General features: G+C 44.0%; 1 protein-coding gene across 1 annotated transcript; it reads right to left on the reverse strand.

Moving 5' to 3' along the window:
* Positions 1–2,046: 2,046 nt before the first annotated feature.
* On the reverse strand, positions 2,047–11,218 carry LOC109479636 (nectin-4-like). The gene is made up of 5 exons (XM_019781622.1): positions 10,562–11,218; positions 8,379–8,723; positions 5,896–6,189; positions 2,732–3,010; positions 2,047–2,156 (listed from the first exon to the last, which is right to left on the reverse strand). The coding sequence occupies exons 1-5, from the start codon at positions 10,614–10,616 to the stop codon at positions 2,047–2,049; spliced, it is 1,083 nt and encodes a 360-aa protein (XP_019637181.1). The 5' UTR covers positions 10,617–11,218.
* Between the last annotated feature and the right edge of the window lie 4,555 nt (positions 11,219–15,773).

A 15,773-nucleotide genomic window follows, 5' to 3' on the forward strand; every position in this document is an offset into this window, starting at 1 on the left:
ATCAGCGCCGTAGCGAAAGAAGAAAAGCACCGCTTCAAGCAATTAACTCCCATCCTCTCAACACACGAAGTCCCACAACTTTGCTAATAGCTCCAGCACAGTGTCGTAACTCCTCAGGGTAGACAGGGTGTGCAGGGATGAGATAAAGCTTTGACGGTAAGTCTTTCAAAATTTCAACTTCTCTTCCGCAGTCAATATGTTACCTACTTAACCCGTTCCTTCGAGCTGTCACCTGCGCTATCCTTGAGATGTCTAAGGAATATTCATTAGTTATGCAGCTCTGAGCTTGTACCGTTAACAAACATATTGAAATTATAACAAAGAAGGGGAGCTCACGTCTTTTTTGGCTGAAGAAACTGAAACATTCCGGACTCCCTGTTCAAGACCTTTGCGATTTCTACCAAGGATACATACGCCCGACCCTTGAATATGCGGCCCCAGTCTGGAATTCAAGTATCTCTGTACATCAAGTAATAAAAATCGAACGCATACAAAAACGAGCAGTAAAAATAATCCTTGGCCCCCTGTACACGTCTTACAACATCGCCCTGTCCCAATTATGTTTGCCGTCCCTAGAGAAAAGAAGAGAAACCCTTAGCCTTAAGTTTGCAAAGTCCCTCCTTAACTCCCCTTCGTTCCGACATTGGTTACCCCCATCCCGCTCAGACATCCATGGCAGATGCCTGAAGGGGGCAAACCAACTCGACATCCCCTTGACGAAAACAAAGCGGTACAAAACGAGCCCAATCCCCTATTTCACTGATTTGTTAAATAAACAAGCAGACCTAGGTTGAAATCTCCCAGTACCGGACCAATATTGTTTTTAATCCTTATATATCTAATTTATAACTGCGTACAGCTAGTATTTGTTTAAGTTGTTTGTACCTAGTTTGTCAATGTCCTTTGTTTGTTTAGCCCACCTTATTGTTTAATTGTTTTTAAACCTGTGTACGCAATTCAGCGGTTTAAACGCTGCCATGTACAAGGATTGTTGTCAATAAACTATTATTATTTTTTATTTATTTTATTTAACATTCTACACCATGTACTACAATGTTCAGCCCGTATTTTGAGTTTGTAGTATTATCTACGGTACATGTTAAATATCCCGATGACATTGATAAATGACGACCCTTTATTCCATCCTGTTTATCGGGCTACAGTGTCACAGGTCGCATAACAAGTTATGAATGAGTTTTTCATTCAGATGAGGAATTGATGAATTACAAAGAGAATAGTCTGGTTGAAAATGCACTTATCTCAAAGGCATCCAATGCTATTTTAGAGCAGCAAAACTGAAAATATTCTGAATAAGGCAATCTTTATGATATTGACACATACTCTGCTTCACATTAGCACATTTCAATCAGTATTTCACACTTTGAGTATTTAAAAATGCAGAAACAAGCCCCAACATGAGTCCTTTATTTTAGGGGAGGTAACCTAAAAATTCCAGTGACCATTTTCCGTCATAATTTTGGGTATATTTGCTGCGCTGCATAAGGCTCATTTTACATGGGAGTAGTGTGGTTTTAACTCTGTATGGAGATAAGACACTAGAATATTGACTTAAAAAATGGGTTTCCAGGCCCTAAAAACTGTATTGGATGCCTTTAAACTTCGTGCGTAAAGAGGCCCTCTATATTATTTCATCACTTCCTCTCACCAAACGTGCATTCCACCAAGACTGTTATTTCAATACCCGCCATTTTGTTCATTATTGAGCCGCATGGAACATCTCTTCGTGATGTATGTTGCCCGCAAGATCAATGAGTGTTCACTCTAATAACAAAATCGTAAACGTGAAACAATTAAAGATAAATTAATAAACTGAAAACAAAATTAATAAACTGGAAACAAAATTAATGAACTGAAAACAAAATTAATAAACTAAAACAATGCGTGCTGATACTATTAAATTCCTTTTAATCATTTCCTAAACATAGCAATACCAATCTTTAAAAACACTTTTTTACGGCCTGGTCTGAGAACGTAATTTTCGAACGAAGGTCAGAGAGCGAAGCCTGTTAAAGTATAGTCATTGGGTCAGGACTTCCCGCGCATCAGGGATGATTTATTGACCCCCTTATATTGCGTGAGGGCCGTAATGAGCTCCTCGGCAGCGTTAATGCGTCGTGCCGGCAGCCCTCCCTGCGCTGTAACAGGTGTCACCGGGGTGGAGTCAGCACTGGGCCAGCAAAAATCACCCAGCATATCGCCAGGCACCACACGGGGAATTTGAACGTGAAAATTACAATAATATTTTGCACGTTTGGCACTGAATCGATCTTGTGGCACACAAATGGCCACCTTTCTTCCCTCTTTCGTAACGATTATCGATACCGTATGATATACGGACAGATATTTTGCGTACGAGAAAGGGTGAGTTGTCAGCCCGAGAGCTGGCTGTTAGAAATAATGATTCAAAACGACTCTATTCCCGCGCCACTTACATGCCTGTTGCAGCCATAGCCGTGTCTATCAGGGGCCCCTTGAATCCATTTATTGCGTTGTTAGCATGTATTCCTCTTGTTTCTTCGGGTTCACATTCTGGCATGTATCCAATGGGCAACTTGAGAATCACTTTCAGTAGATATTTCTCTGATCTCATTCAGACACTAACATGTATCGGCATTGTTGTGTTTTTTAGAACCTCTATGCCAACTAGTATTCTGAGTGTATTGCATTTAGTGTAGAAAAGTTGGTGATTGTTATCGTTTTTATTACTTACGTGTGACGCTGAGTTGCACAGCTTTGGAGTCGCTCTTGCCCACGCCGTTGCTTGCCGCGCAGACGTAGGCTCCGGTGTTGTTCATCCGCACCCTTTTCAGCGTCACGGACGAGGCGCGGACGTCATTAGATAACGTGTGCGCCACAGACGGCAGTAAGACTCCATTTTTGGTCCATGTGATGTTGGGGGGAGGGTTGCCGTCTGCTACACACTGAAGAGTCACTCGGTCAGAAACAGTCACGGCGATCGCGTCTGATATGCTTATGATAGATGCCGGGTCTGCAAATGAAAAGGGAGATTTATTACAGGGACGCATTTGTTACAAGCTAAAGTGAAAGTCTGGATGGCGAACACCTGTTCAAAGAGTTGACAAGATAATCCCCCCACTGCCAAAAGGTGCGAATGCCTACTAATAGTCCTGCCATACAGGAAACAGGAAATGCATAAAAGGGCCATCCATCAAGGGTTTTGACGTCTGTGCAGAGGCTTGTGGTGGAAACGAGCATGGCCGGAGTGTCTACATTTACCCATCTAAACGTCAGCCCAGACGCTTGTACTCCTCTTGACTGATTCGACATTTGACAGAACGCATTTCAAGCGCGGCAGATAGCGCTGGCTGAGCCACAGCAATCACATTAGGTGCACCTCCAAACACCTACTCAGGCCAGGCGGAGCTTTGCTTTTATTATCTTGCCATATTCAGCTGGCCGGAAAGAGCTTGTAATTGCCCTAACGCGACGTTTAACTGGCGGCAGGCTACAGTCTTGACGACTGACGTAGGACTATCTTTAATACCATGTCGGGATTAGACCTGATCAATACACGCGACTTGCTGGCCTTATCATAAACCATCACCACCTGGTCTCGATGAATGCAGCAATTACACTTATCACGACATCACAAGAATACCCGGTGTTATCCAAGGTGTCTGTAAGTGGTCGCGCTGCGGGGACCCGCCGTGCCGTAATGTTTGCCCCCGATCAAGATTGATGCTGTAACGTTACAAAAATGGGATGATGCGATCACAAAGTTGGTAATGCATACAACATTATCGCCGTTAAAGCTTTATTGCGCAAACTACGTGATCCGTGTAATGATGGTCATCTGAGAAGATATCTCGCACGTTGGTGTGTCTAAGCTGAATAGGCAGCTGATTTTACAGGGCACTAGGAATAGAGGGGACTTACGTCACTGGGTTTACAGTGAAGGACAGAGAGACGCCAGTTATTTTAGTAGTATTTTAACGGTATTTCTCCCAGGTGCTTAACTGCATGTGTTTTCGCTGTAAAGCGATGGCATCTCTCCTTGGTGCTGAACTGTGTATTCTATAGCCGCAAAGTAACGATATCTTTCAACATTTCCTTAGCGCTTAACTGTACGTCTTTTAGCAGTTAAGTTATGATATTCCTCCTTGGTGATGGACCGTATGTGCTATGACAGTAAAGCAACAACATCTCTCCTAAGTACTAAACTGTGTGTGGCATAGCAGTAGAGTATCTTTCATAGGCCCTAAAACATGTGCGTTTTAACAATCTATTTACGGCATTTCTCATCGGCGCTGACTGTGTGTGCTACATCAGTAAAGCAATGGCACCTGTCCTTAGTCCTAAATCCTGTGTTATAGCGGTAGAATAACGAACGATATCTTTCACGTGCCATAGCAGTAGAGTATCTTTCTTTGGCCCTAAAATATGTGCGTTTTGAAAATTAACTTGCGGCATTTCTCATCGGCGCTGACTTTGTGTGCTACATCAGTAAAGCAATGGCACCTGTCCTTGGTTCTAAATCCTGTGTTATAGCGGTAGAATAACGATATCTTTCACGCGCGCTAAACTAAAGTATGCGTGTTGTAGCAGTAAAATTACGGCATCTCTCCTTGGTGCTGAAGTATGAGTGTTGTAATTCCTGCTCTCCACTCGGCCGAACACTGATGAACGGCGTCGTAAAGCTATAGAAAATCCCTTATATGTCTGTGAACGATTTCAACACTTGTGTGACTCAGCTTTCTTCATTAACCTTGTTTCAATCAAATCTGATGGAATCGTTTAGATACGCATTGCCGGTGTGTGCGTCTTGATGCAGCTAGTTAGTTCTGTATCTACGATGCATATAATGGGATTCGTGGTGTACATTCTGTTTGAAATTCAATGGATTCTACATAAAATGAATACCTTTTCGATCACACTTAACGATTTTTTCGTTGATTGAAGTAAAATGCATACCTACATACCTGTCTTTACAAAGCCATAAGCGTTTAGTGTGAATATAAATAAAAGAGCAGTTGCTTTTCAAGTATAGTATCCAGGTTATAGATTGACATACATAGCCATGGACGCATGTATATATGTAGAGAGAAAACCCGTCGGAAAAATATGCAAATTACTACGTAGGAAGACAAAGGACAAAGCTTTGCAGCAATGTCACCGCCGTGCGTGTCAAATCGATTTGGTAGACTCAAGTTGACATATGCTCTTCATTTGCATACCTAACGAAGTGGTTGGCGCGGAGATATTGGAAGATTCGTCAGAAGCGGAAATGCAGGCAGATAAGGGGTCAAACGGTTGGGACAATGTAATCTAATTAACGATGGTGTTGATTTTGCTCGCTAAGCGTGTTGGTCACAATGGTTAAACAAAAAGGCGATTTGCTCCTCCCAATCTGTTCTGCATTCGTTCTACATGAATTTCGTTTATGTATGTTTGCCATAACTGAAAAAAAGAAAGGGGAGTATATAGCTAAGCCAATAACGAGTAACGACCAGGCTATGGCGTTCATCTTTTTCACAAAGATTGACCGGACCTATCTGTTTAGGGGCTAGCTAACACCATACATGGCGGGAAGGTATCAGAAAGGAATTTTTATGGACCCATTAAACCCAGGCGCTGACTTCCACACCTCCTCTGGGTGTACTTCACCAGTGAGACAAATGATTGACATCATCGTCAATGGACAGACGTAAATAATACAACAGGAACTGCTCTGCAGTTTGTAGATTATTGATGCGCCGTCGAAACCAATGTTTTTCCAGGCGTGGGTAAGACACTGCTGCGTTAATGCGATTACGGTTGACGAATCAGAGAGCCTGCAAATCAGAGGGCCTGCTCGTATAGAAGAAATGACTGTTAGTGTTAATGACCTTGCGGCAAGAGAATGTTTGTACTTACATAGGACTTTTAGCTGTACACTTGAAGTGACTGGTCTGACCACGTGATTTACCACGCATGTGTAACTGCCCGTGTCTGCTCTGGTCACGTGACGTACGGTTAAAGATGGCGACGCCAGGGTTCCCCCAGAGTACTTGGAGCTCACGCCAATGCTCTGAACGGGGATGCCGTCTTTTTCCCAGTGTAAGGCGGAGATATTAGGCCGTGCCTCGCTTATTGTGCACTTGAATGTCACTGACTTTCCCCAGCTGCTAACCACAGGACTGGACGGTCCAACCTTCACGACTGGAGGCACTGCAAAATACGAATACATTTTTTAGTTCACTGAACATATTCCAATATACAGTACAGAGGGCAATGCCTGTAGGTGTTAACGATTAAATGATATGTCCGATGGGTTATGATATATTTATGAGCCACGTCTGACCTAGTTCTGCTTGATATGGGACGGCACCCCAGGTTATACGCAGAGATACAGCTTTATATTGCCTTATCAACACCTTTGCTGCCCTACCTCTAGGGTAAGATCGGGTACGATAACATTAGTGCCCTGCCCCTCGGGTAAGGTACAGTTGCATAGGGTACAGCTGCACAACTCAATATTATGTATATTTTTGGATTTTTTTTCGCAACCTGTCATCCACCTTAATCAAACCCACGCGAAGGCCACTGTGTCAACCTTCCTCTCTCAGGTGTGGGGACTGACACGGTCATCATACTCGGGAAATCTGTATCTGTATATCTGTACATGAGTCTGTATCTGTAAATGAATATGTATCTGTACACGAATCTGTATCTGATTGCAAATAAAGATCTCGAGCGATTGACATATAGACTTGTGAGGAAACAGATTGTACATAAGGTTCCCTTACGTATGGTGCAAATGACGTTTATTTATTTATTTAACTCTGGTACTTACTGGCCAATATTTACACATACAACATATACTGGCCAACATACAAAAGCAAAATTGACGAACTAAAACTAAACATGGTTACAGTCACACTGGAATGGAGCCAATGGGCTACATTTATGCAAATTTTACACAGTTTTACCCCTACAAGGACGTTCCAGTCTGAATCCGCTTAGTTAACCATGACATTATCGCACGTATTGACAAGAGGGGGAAATGAATACGTTTGTTGACACGGGCCATCCGTACCGGTTAATCCCCACCATCTATCATGCTCGTCGTTTCGGCACACATTTGTCAGCCGGACGGAAAATCCTCTGGAAGGTCCCTCATTACAAGGTCACGGAAAGATGGTGCAGATTTTTCTCCTGACCTGTGGCTGCTGAACTCTCTACACAGTAAATGGCCCATGAAGGTAGGAACCTGTACGCAAAGTGCTCCATCTGGCCGGGGGAGATTAACAGACTCCCGGACATTTAGAACCCTGAAAGACGACCATGTTGCTGTAGGAGGGTACTTTCCCAGCTGTCTGTTCCAGCGCAGGGACCCATTGGCTAACGCTTCGCCTACCATCCAATTTTCCTTCCATTTCTTATGGGGGAGCTTACACAGATAGGTTTATCGTTATTACCTGCGTCTTTGACCACGAACAAGCTTTGTGAGTTATTGCGTTGGCAATGCTTCCATTAAGTTCTTCCACAAGTGCAATACAAGTATCTACATGCAATAACGGTGTCAGATTGAACTTGCATTTCCCGATTATAACGACCAGAGGAAATATCATCGAACGGATACCATTTTATGTTCACATGGAGAGAGTGAGAGCTGATAGCCTTGGGGCATACGTTAGAACAAGAATTGCGGTTTAAGGAAAATGGTTAAGGGCGATGGCCATGATGTTCGGTAATCCTAATTGGCTATCTGGCTTTGAATTGAATTTGGCAAGTTAAGGTAGCGAAAGGTGACTTTGAAATCCGATCTGTTTGTAACTGTGGGCGTGGAAATGACAGGGGCACCTCAGAACTCATTCACAACATCACCGTCATGACATCGGGGCCAGGAATTTCTGGTACTAAATCTTAAATAGTTGTCTTTTATTGGAAACCTTGCGCAGCTATTCTGTACCAACATGGATGTAGGTTACTAGGAATTGTCGGTTTGATTTAATTTTGATGCTGACCTCGACCCACCGTGACAGAAACGCTGAGATTCAAACCTGATTATTTGCCGGGGAGCGAGAAGTCGGTTCAAAGCTCGGACAAGAAGCATATTGCCTCGGGAGCACTGGGCATGCATTATTGATGCGTCTTGTTTCAAAGGGTTAATGCCAAACGGTGGCGATTTGGCTTTATTGAGAAATAAATCCTACCTATTTTCATAGCCACGGGTCAATAGTCTTTCGGAGCATTCGGGGTGTGCTCCTAAGACTACGGCGGCCTTTGTGTTGTTATGTAGTGTGTCAAGCGTTTCTCTACCACAGAGTACATCTTTGCACTGTAAATTAGAGGTTTATGTATCACATGAGTTTCTGCAGTGCGGTAGAATGTGAAATCTGAACAAAAAGCCTCACCCATCACGATCAAGCGGACATACTCCTCTCCCGTCTCCAGGTCTTCTGTCATGACGTTCAACACGTACATCCCGTCATCCTGCACTCGGATGTTAGCAATGCGTAATGATACCTTCCCGGAGAGAAGCACTCTGTCTTTGTACGCTCCGTGTGACTTCGAGTTCCCATTTGAAAAGACAAATACGGGTTCTCTTTGTTGTACTGTTGACTGATCTGTGTTCACTTTGCTCCACGTGACGGAAAGTATGTTCTCGCGGGTAGAAAAGGCGGCTGGTAGCGTCACGGACTCCCCGACCACCGCGGTGACTGCTCTCGGTGTCCCGCCGTTCCCTTGTGCTCCTGAACCTACAAGAATGAACACGGAGAAGAACAAGGCGTAAAAAGACATGCCGTCTGCCATGCAAAGTACCCCGCTGCCTGTACGCTTGATGAGCCGGTAAAGCCTCCACAAATCCTCGCAGTGATCCGACAGGGATACGAAGGCATTACGCCGAGGAAGGCAGCTGATCGTGGAAACGGTCGGCCTAATGCGACAATGTCCTTACTTGATGGATAAAATTTCGATCAGCATCTGGTCAAACTTTAAAAAGGATCACAAAAAATCGATACTGAATGTGAAGCACAGATCTAGAGAGAGGAAGGGTCGCAGAGACAGAACAGTATAAATCAGACAACACATCCAAACCTGCTCCTCGACGTTGCAATCTCTGCTCCTGCAAAAATAGAACCGATTGCCTTTGAATTGGAATTTTTCCCCAGTGCCACAAGGTATGAATTTTGAACAGAATATCTTTCTTCAGCTCTGTGTCGTGAGATACAGAGCAAGAGGAGAAAAAGTGGGGTCAAAAGTTGAACATTTTCTCTTCCGGTCTGTGCGCGGAGTCAGACCACTTACCGCCGGAGGGCAGGGACACACGCCTAACAGCGGGAGGCCGGCCAACATCAATACGGGTATCAGCACGTATTAATGTAGGTGCCAGTTAGAATCTACAGCCCGGAAACTGAACCCATCGCACAGGTCCCTCAGGCACGATTGCTAGTCCAAAAACTACTGATTACAAATTAAGAGTATCGAGAACGATCGAAGTCCCGTATTGTTCTCATTTTCAGAGAAAGCAATTGGGTTCTCTGGTATTGATTCTAATTCCTCAGGTTTTGATCAAATTTTGCTTACATTGTATTTTTCCAAAATTCGTCCATATTCTGTGCAAAGAAACGAGTGATTGTAATGGAGCTCCCCAATACCAATTCCTGTCGTGTGATTTTAGATGCAAGTTTAATTAGTCCCGCTATTCGTTGGGATCATGTCAAGCATTAGTGCTGCGTGGATGGGGCCGGTGGAGCGCACAATTGACTAATTGCTATTCTATACGAAGCGTCGATAATTGATGAGTCTCTAGGCACTCTGGGTTCGCGGGAAATCAAAGAATATCTTCCAGCAGTGATGATGACTTGACAGTCTCAGAGAACGTGCAGTTAACTTCAAGAGTATCTCCTGAAAGACAGGCCATTATCTTCGTCATGCCTCTCACAGCGCGCTTCCTCTAATGAAAAATAAAGACTTGTACCGGTAGGCTAGGCCAGCCATTGCATGTGTATTCGTCTGCAGTAGGTTTTTCGTGGTGATGAATAGCTGTAAAGTCTGAGTACGGCCTCCGCGGGTTTGTATGAATAGTGTGCTTAAGTTATGGAATTCCAGGAAAATAAATCAGGACCTTGCTGCTGCCCCTAGGGTTCTTTCGACACTCATCGAATCTGATGTAGGACCCTATAAAGCCCTGCGCTGGCTGTGCTTGCTCGGTGAACTAATCGAAATCTGCCCGTCTCGGGACTGGAGTGCATCGACGCGCGAGATACTCTTATAAACGCGTCAATATAACTAAGAGAAGAAATATTGGTCTCGCTTCGAATATCCCGGAAACGACATGATTCCTACCCGTTGTCAGCAATTAAATAGGAGTGATGTATACGTGGGATTAAGTAAAAGCACATACAGGGAAATGGATTAGCCAAAGTAGAGTACCGAGATTTTCAACTCAAGAGGGGATGCGATATTCCATTTGTATGTGCCGCCTGTACGATCGGCCCATCCAGGTAACGACAACAATGCTGAGCCGCGATCATTTGTACAGCCGACGTGATGACCTGCAATAAAGAAAACAGGCGGCGAAGGTGAGCCTTACCTTTTAATGCCCGGAAAGCCAGGATGTAGAAGGCGAGCCAAGACGGCTGTATCATCGTGGTGCGGGCGCCTCACTACTGTATTGTGCCAGCTGCTTACAGGGCTACTATAAAGGGTTTGTACGGGCAGCTAGCGTTGGATTCCTGCGAACGACGTACGCCCGGACCAGTCGACTTTGATCGGAAAAGAGGGGTTTCAGCGACGTCCCCGCATCGTCACACACTCACCGGCACGCTCTCGTTCCTCTGGACTTCATAATATGTAAAGAGCGTAAAAGACCTATGATCGCTTCAATCAAGTAGGTTGACGACGCCTAGGGCGGGTCCACACGCTCGATCCAGCAGGCAGAAAAATAATCCCCCGTGAAATGAACCTCCGATGCAGATAGGTTACTAGAGAGAAATCGCTGACTGGTGTTTCGAATAGTCAACACAAACGCAGCCAGAAATACGACAGGCCCCTTCTGTACCGGGATGTCGAAGTGTGCGCGAAGTCCATTGATCGCGCAGATCTATCTTAATTGGGTTTGGCTGTCCGGAGGAGTAGGACCGTCTTGGGGCAGGGCTGCATTTGCGTGGTTAGTTGTGACAGAGATGTATCACGTATAAAACCTACATGCATCAAGGAGGCTGGTGGGTCGGCGGCCGCGCGTACTCAAACAAAGTGTCCCGGGTTGGTGGGAAGACGGCAGCCACGCAGGACGTACAGCGCGAACCACTTCCCGTGCTGCCCGCCTGGTGCCGCGCCAGTCGCCAGACCAGCCGGCGCCGGGAACTCTGGGAACGGCCAACTCCACCTCCTCTCTGTGCGGAATATGGAAAATTTAAGTGCACATATTTATGACATGATGTGTAGGTGTGAAGTGCACTCACGCACGGTCACACTCTCCATCCTCATCTCTACAGATAGCATTTGATTTTTATAGGTTCAGATAAAACATTCAGTCATTTACAACTTGTGCAAGTTATGGGCTTTCGATTCAGGGAGGTCTGCCCCGTAGAAATGATATGGGTATCATTTTCCATTTCGTATGCATTCTGTAACCTTCTAGTCTGGTGTTTGATTGCTGTGTACATGGGTGTCTTGGCATCTTTTAATATCTTGCGCAGCACATAGTGATATTTCTTCCTGACTGCAAGCACGATGCCACCAGGAAAAATAACACCCCATCTGGTATAATATTTTCAGGAGAGATGATAGCTTTGCTAGCAACGACGGACTATATATACTTCCACCTTCAATTGCGTGGGCTATACTGCGCACATTTTATCATTTTTTCAAGCACGCTGCCATTACTATCATATCGAAGAAACATCGCCATGTTTGATAAAACTGACTCCCAAGATCAAAGGCATTCCTTGGCAATATGAAGAATGAACTGATGGTGAAATATGCAAAATAACAGAATTATCTGAAGCAGTTCTGGTCATGTGAATAGAGCTATATGTCACAAAATCTGGAGCCCGAAAACACGCCACTGCATCACACTCTGACTGAGCGTACATGCAGGAAGGATGTGATTTTAATCAACTCCTTCAGATATAACCCCCAACTCTCATCCGCGCATCTTAATAAAGATTTCGCCCTGGGGATATTTGTTCTTGCAATAAAAACACTGACCTCGTGCCCGCTGGAGAAAGCCTATCGCTACCCGCAAGACCCCTGCCGGTGAAATACACACCTTTCTATGTCTTAGTCCCGCGGAAATGGGCAAACATGGACCATTTACTCCTGATAGGATCGGCGGGGGGCTGTTTGAACTGACCACCAGTAACCTTCAGAAACCGTGGGATATGTTTCTTCTTTTTTAGGAGTGAAGTTAAGATCAACTCTTGTCCTCAGTGCTGAATTTGAACCCTGGATGATATAAAACACAGACACAGTGTCTCATATCATCCACCGATAAATCATGTGTACACGTAATGGATCTAACCCTGTTAGCTGCTTATTATAATCCATTGAAAGCGTTCTCATATAAAATTGTGTCCGTTCATGTAGGGGTGTATCGATCTGACAGATGATGAGGTCCCCTCTATGTGTACAGTGTGGTTTTACTGCTATTTATGTGTTGACAACAGAAAATACGAGCAGACAGGCGTACAATGTAGTTGGCAAGATGAACGTGACAGCCATTTTCAAACAAATAGCATTAGGAACATCAAACGAGCAATGCATCAATCGCCCATCAAGACCTTTTATGCCATTATTTACTCAACATACCTGATAGACACAAACACACAAACATGAATATAGGCATTTGTATTCGATCGTGCATCAGATATACTGAATGTGTCTGTAGTTCTTAACAAAGGCGTAAAACATGTCAACAGAAGACAATGAACAATGAATCAGTGAACAAAATCAAGTGACAAACTTTACAGTAGACTCAATGTATCATCACAAGTATTGACACAACTCAGAGAAAATATCAAGATATTACGAATGGACCGAAGGAAGTTTGGTGTACATGCACTGCACTAAGCTTCATCCATCAATGGCAAACGAAGATTACACAATCCTTCTGCTCCTGAGAAAGGCAGGTTTTCATTATTCTGCAGCCGACCTGTTGTGTGCTCCACTACCTCCGCTCCATGGTGCATCTCAGCAGAACCGTACTGGCCGGGTACATCCCACCGTAATCATGTGTAATTTTTCATTCTGCTGCGTTTTAATACCGGCAACTGGTTCGCATAAAGGTTGCAGTTGAATTGTGGTACATATTACTTTTCCCGCGGAGGTGTTATCCGCCACTCCCAAACGTGGGCAATGGCATCAGCGGCGCCCATAATAGCCCGGCAGTCAAGGGTAGAACGGCAATAAAAGGGAGAAAAGACAAATACACGGTCTGAAGGGACGAAACGTGATCAGTTAATTCAGGCTGCAACTGATCCTTTCATGAATAAATTCTTCTGTTGTTCATTTGTTTCCCATCTCGGCAGGCGAAGGATTTTCGTTAGGTGTTTGCTTCAGGTAGTAAGGTCATCGCGGTCACACCATTACACAGGTAGTTGAGATAATTTTCCCAGAGCAAAGCATAGTTAGTGTGCATACATAATGCAGCTAAAGATCAAGGTTAAACCGACGTCTAAAAACACCAATATATTATTGGATTAGTCTTGTGCTGTCGACTTACAGCACCGAATACCTACAAAGCTTAATTGATAACAAATGCTAAATTTCAGCGAGTGCCGACATGTTACAGCTTTTCTTGCTATAATAAATTCATTATTCTCCGTATAGATGGGTCTTTTGTTCCAGAATTGATAAGCGTAAAGGAAAATTCCTGGAAACCTGGGATATCACTGAAAATGCAGCACCATAAAATGCCATAGGTGAACGCGTCTAAGCCTTTCTCATTAAAAGTAACATCCATGACAGTTCCTCCTCGTTCCCAACCGCTGCGAGGGATTTCGTTAAGAACCTCAGCAAGGAATGGCAGATCAGAAGGCATTACCGCCCCCGCCTGTGTAACATCTTAATTGTCTCACTCCATGCAAATAAGGGGAGATCTTGGAGCGTAACATATTTTCAAAGCAGATAGATTTTCCCGTGTAAAATCTATCAGACGCACAGGAAATATTAAAGCAACCTGACCTCATCTGATATGACCAACTGCGCAGCAATCTCTAACAACTATCAGGAGTTCAGCCGACTCATCTGGACAAAGTCGACATTAGGCCTGATGGTAGCCTTCATGAATTTTTCCTTTTGATTCTGGAAACAAAAGAGCATCCTTTAATCCCCCTCCTTTCGGATGTACTTTGTGAGGAGGTTTGATCATCGGGGTAACCCTCATCATGTTGAAAGAATGGGGTCATTGTACGGGAATCGCTTTTGTTCTCTCTGAATATATATAGATACAATATGTCAAACGTTGTTTCTAGAGATATTTGGGCACAGGTCCCACAAATAAGACAGCATGCTAGCAGCAAGACCGGTATATGTCAATCAATTCGTTGATCCTGTAGAAGAAGTTTCTAGCTAACTTGGCAACGGTTGGCACACGGCGAAGATGCCGTGACAAATTGTATCCAGGAGAAGAAATTAAAAAGAATACCTGAGACGTCTGGAACTGAAGTGTCTCGGAAATATGCAGTGAAGCAGCAACGCCGTAATTACCAAATATATGAAGACAGAAGTGCCTCTCAGTCTTGTAGCATCAAAGAGAAAATTAAACCTTTCAATGCGGAACATATTTCGTTATTAGTACAACCCCCAGCCCTGGTAATTGTTGCATGATGAAGAAAAGTTAATGGGACCCAAGGGAAGTTATGGAATAAATGATAACGGTTTGTATAACCCTCACATCTGTCACTCACTATACCGGGGAATGGGCAGGCCTTAATGAGGTGAGCCTCCGTTATCCTCGTGCATGACAGTTGGATTAACATAGTTGAAAGTAATTAATCAACGTGCAGCTTATATAAGCTTTGAGAAATTGCCACCTGTTCTGATACACACGACTTCAAACATCGTGTTAGTTCCAGAAGTAATTAGGTTCGTGGAACATCCATAAATAATTATGATGGTCTGAATCTAAATACAGAGATAATTACTCCTGTCACTATCGGTTTTTAAGACTCAAGTTGGTGAGTGAAATAAGTACGGAATAAGTGCATTTACTTGTTGAATACTACCTTGGTGTGATATTCGAGAATTTTCCAATATTTGTTATTTGGGTCAAGAACATGATCCAGGCGGCTTCTTTTGACCCGTCCGCCATCGGACTAATTGACAGCAATATCATTACTTTAGAACGACAGGAGGCTTAACCCATAATCCAGGCCGTAGGTCAATGATACCTTTACAAATCGTTTGTCGTGGAATATAGATGCCCCGCACCTCTTTCTGAGACCGTGAAACACTCTGCATTCAAAGGAGCTCTTCCGCCAGAAGATACAGCAGCAAAAAGTAGTCCTTGGTGCATAAATTATTGATTTGACCTTGACAGGGAACATAAAAGTGATTAGAACCATCCCCTTGCCATCTGATATCTTTCTTCACGGCACCTCCTTTTCCCCCAACTCAATCTTTCAACATGAAAGCCCCTCGGGCAAGTACACCACTCAAGATTGTCTGCTCCCTGGCAGCTTCATGCAAAGCAGATCTATGTTTTATTCCCTAGCTGTCAGCGTGATTTTATGTGTGAGATCAGTGTTTACTCTTCTCTTGCCGAGAGATTGTACTCTGAGGCTTTGCTGACACCGGGCACG

This window comes from Branchiostoma belcheri, unplaced genomic scaffold (genome assembly GCF_001625305.1).
Source record: "Branchiostoma belcheri isolate BF01 breed outbred unplaced genomic scaffold, Haploidv18h27 scaffold5, whole genome shotgun sequence".
In the NCBI taxonomy this organism is placed as follows: Eukaryota; Metazoa; Chordata; class Leptocardii; order Amphioxiformes; family Branchiostomatidae; genus Branchiostoma; species Branchiostoma belcheri.

What these genes read in the sequence shown, in the direction of transcription:
- LOC109479636 (XM_019781622.1), bottom strand. Translation starts at nt 10,616, where the DNA reads ATGATACAGCCGTCTTGGCTCGCCTTCTACATCCTGGCTTTCCGGGCA. An exon ending in GGCTTTCCGGGCATTAAAAG is followed by an intron (nt 8,724 to 10,561) that starts GTAAGGCTCACC and finishes TCATTCTTGTAG; the next exon opens with GTTCAGGAGCACAAGGGAAC. An exon ending in TGTCCGCTTGATCGTGATGG is followed by an intron (nt 6,190 to 8,378) that starts GTGAGGCTTTTT and finishes CGTATTTTGCAG; the next exon opens with TGCCTCCAGTCGTGAAGGTT.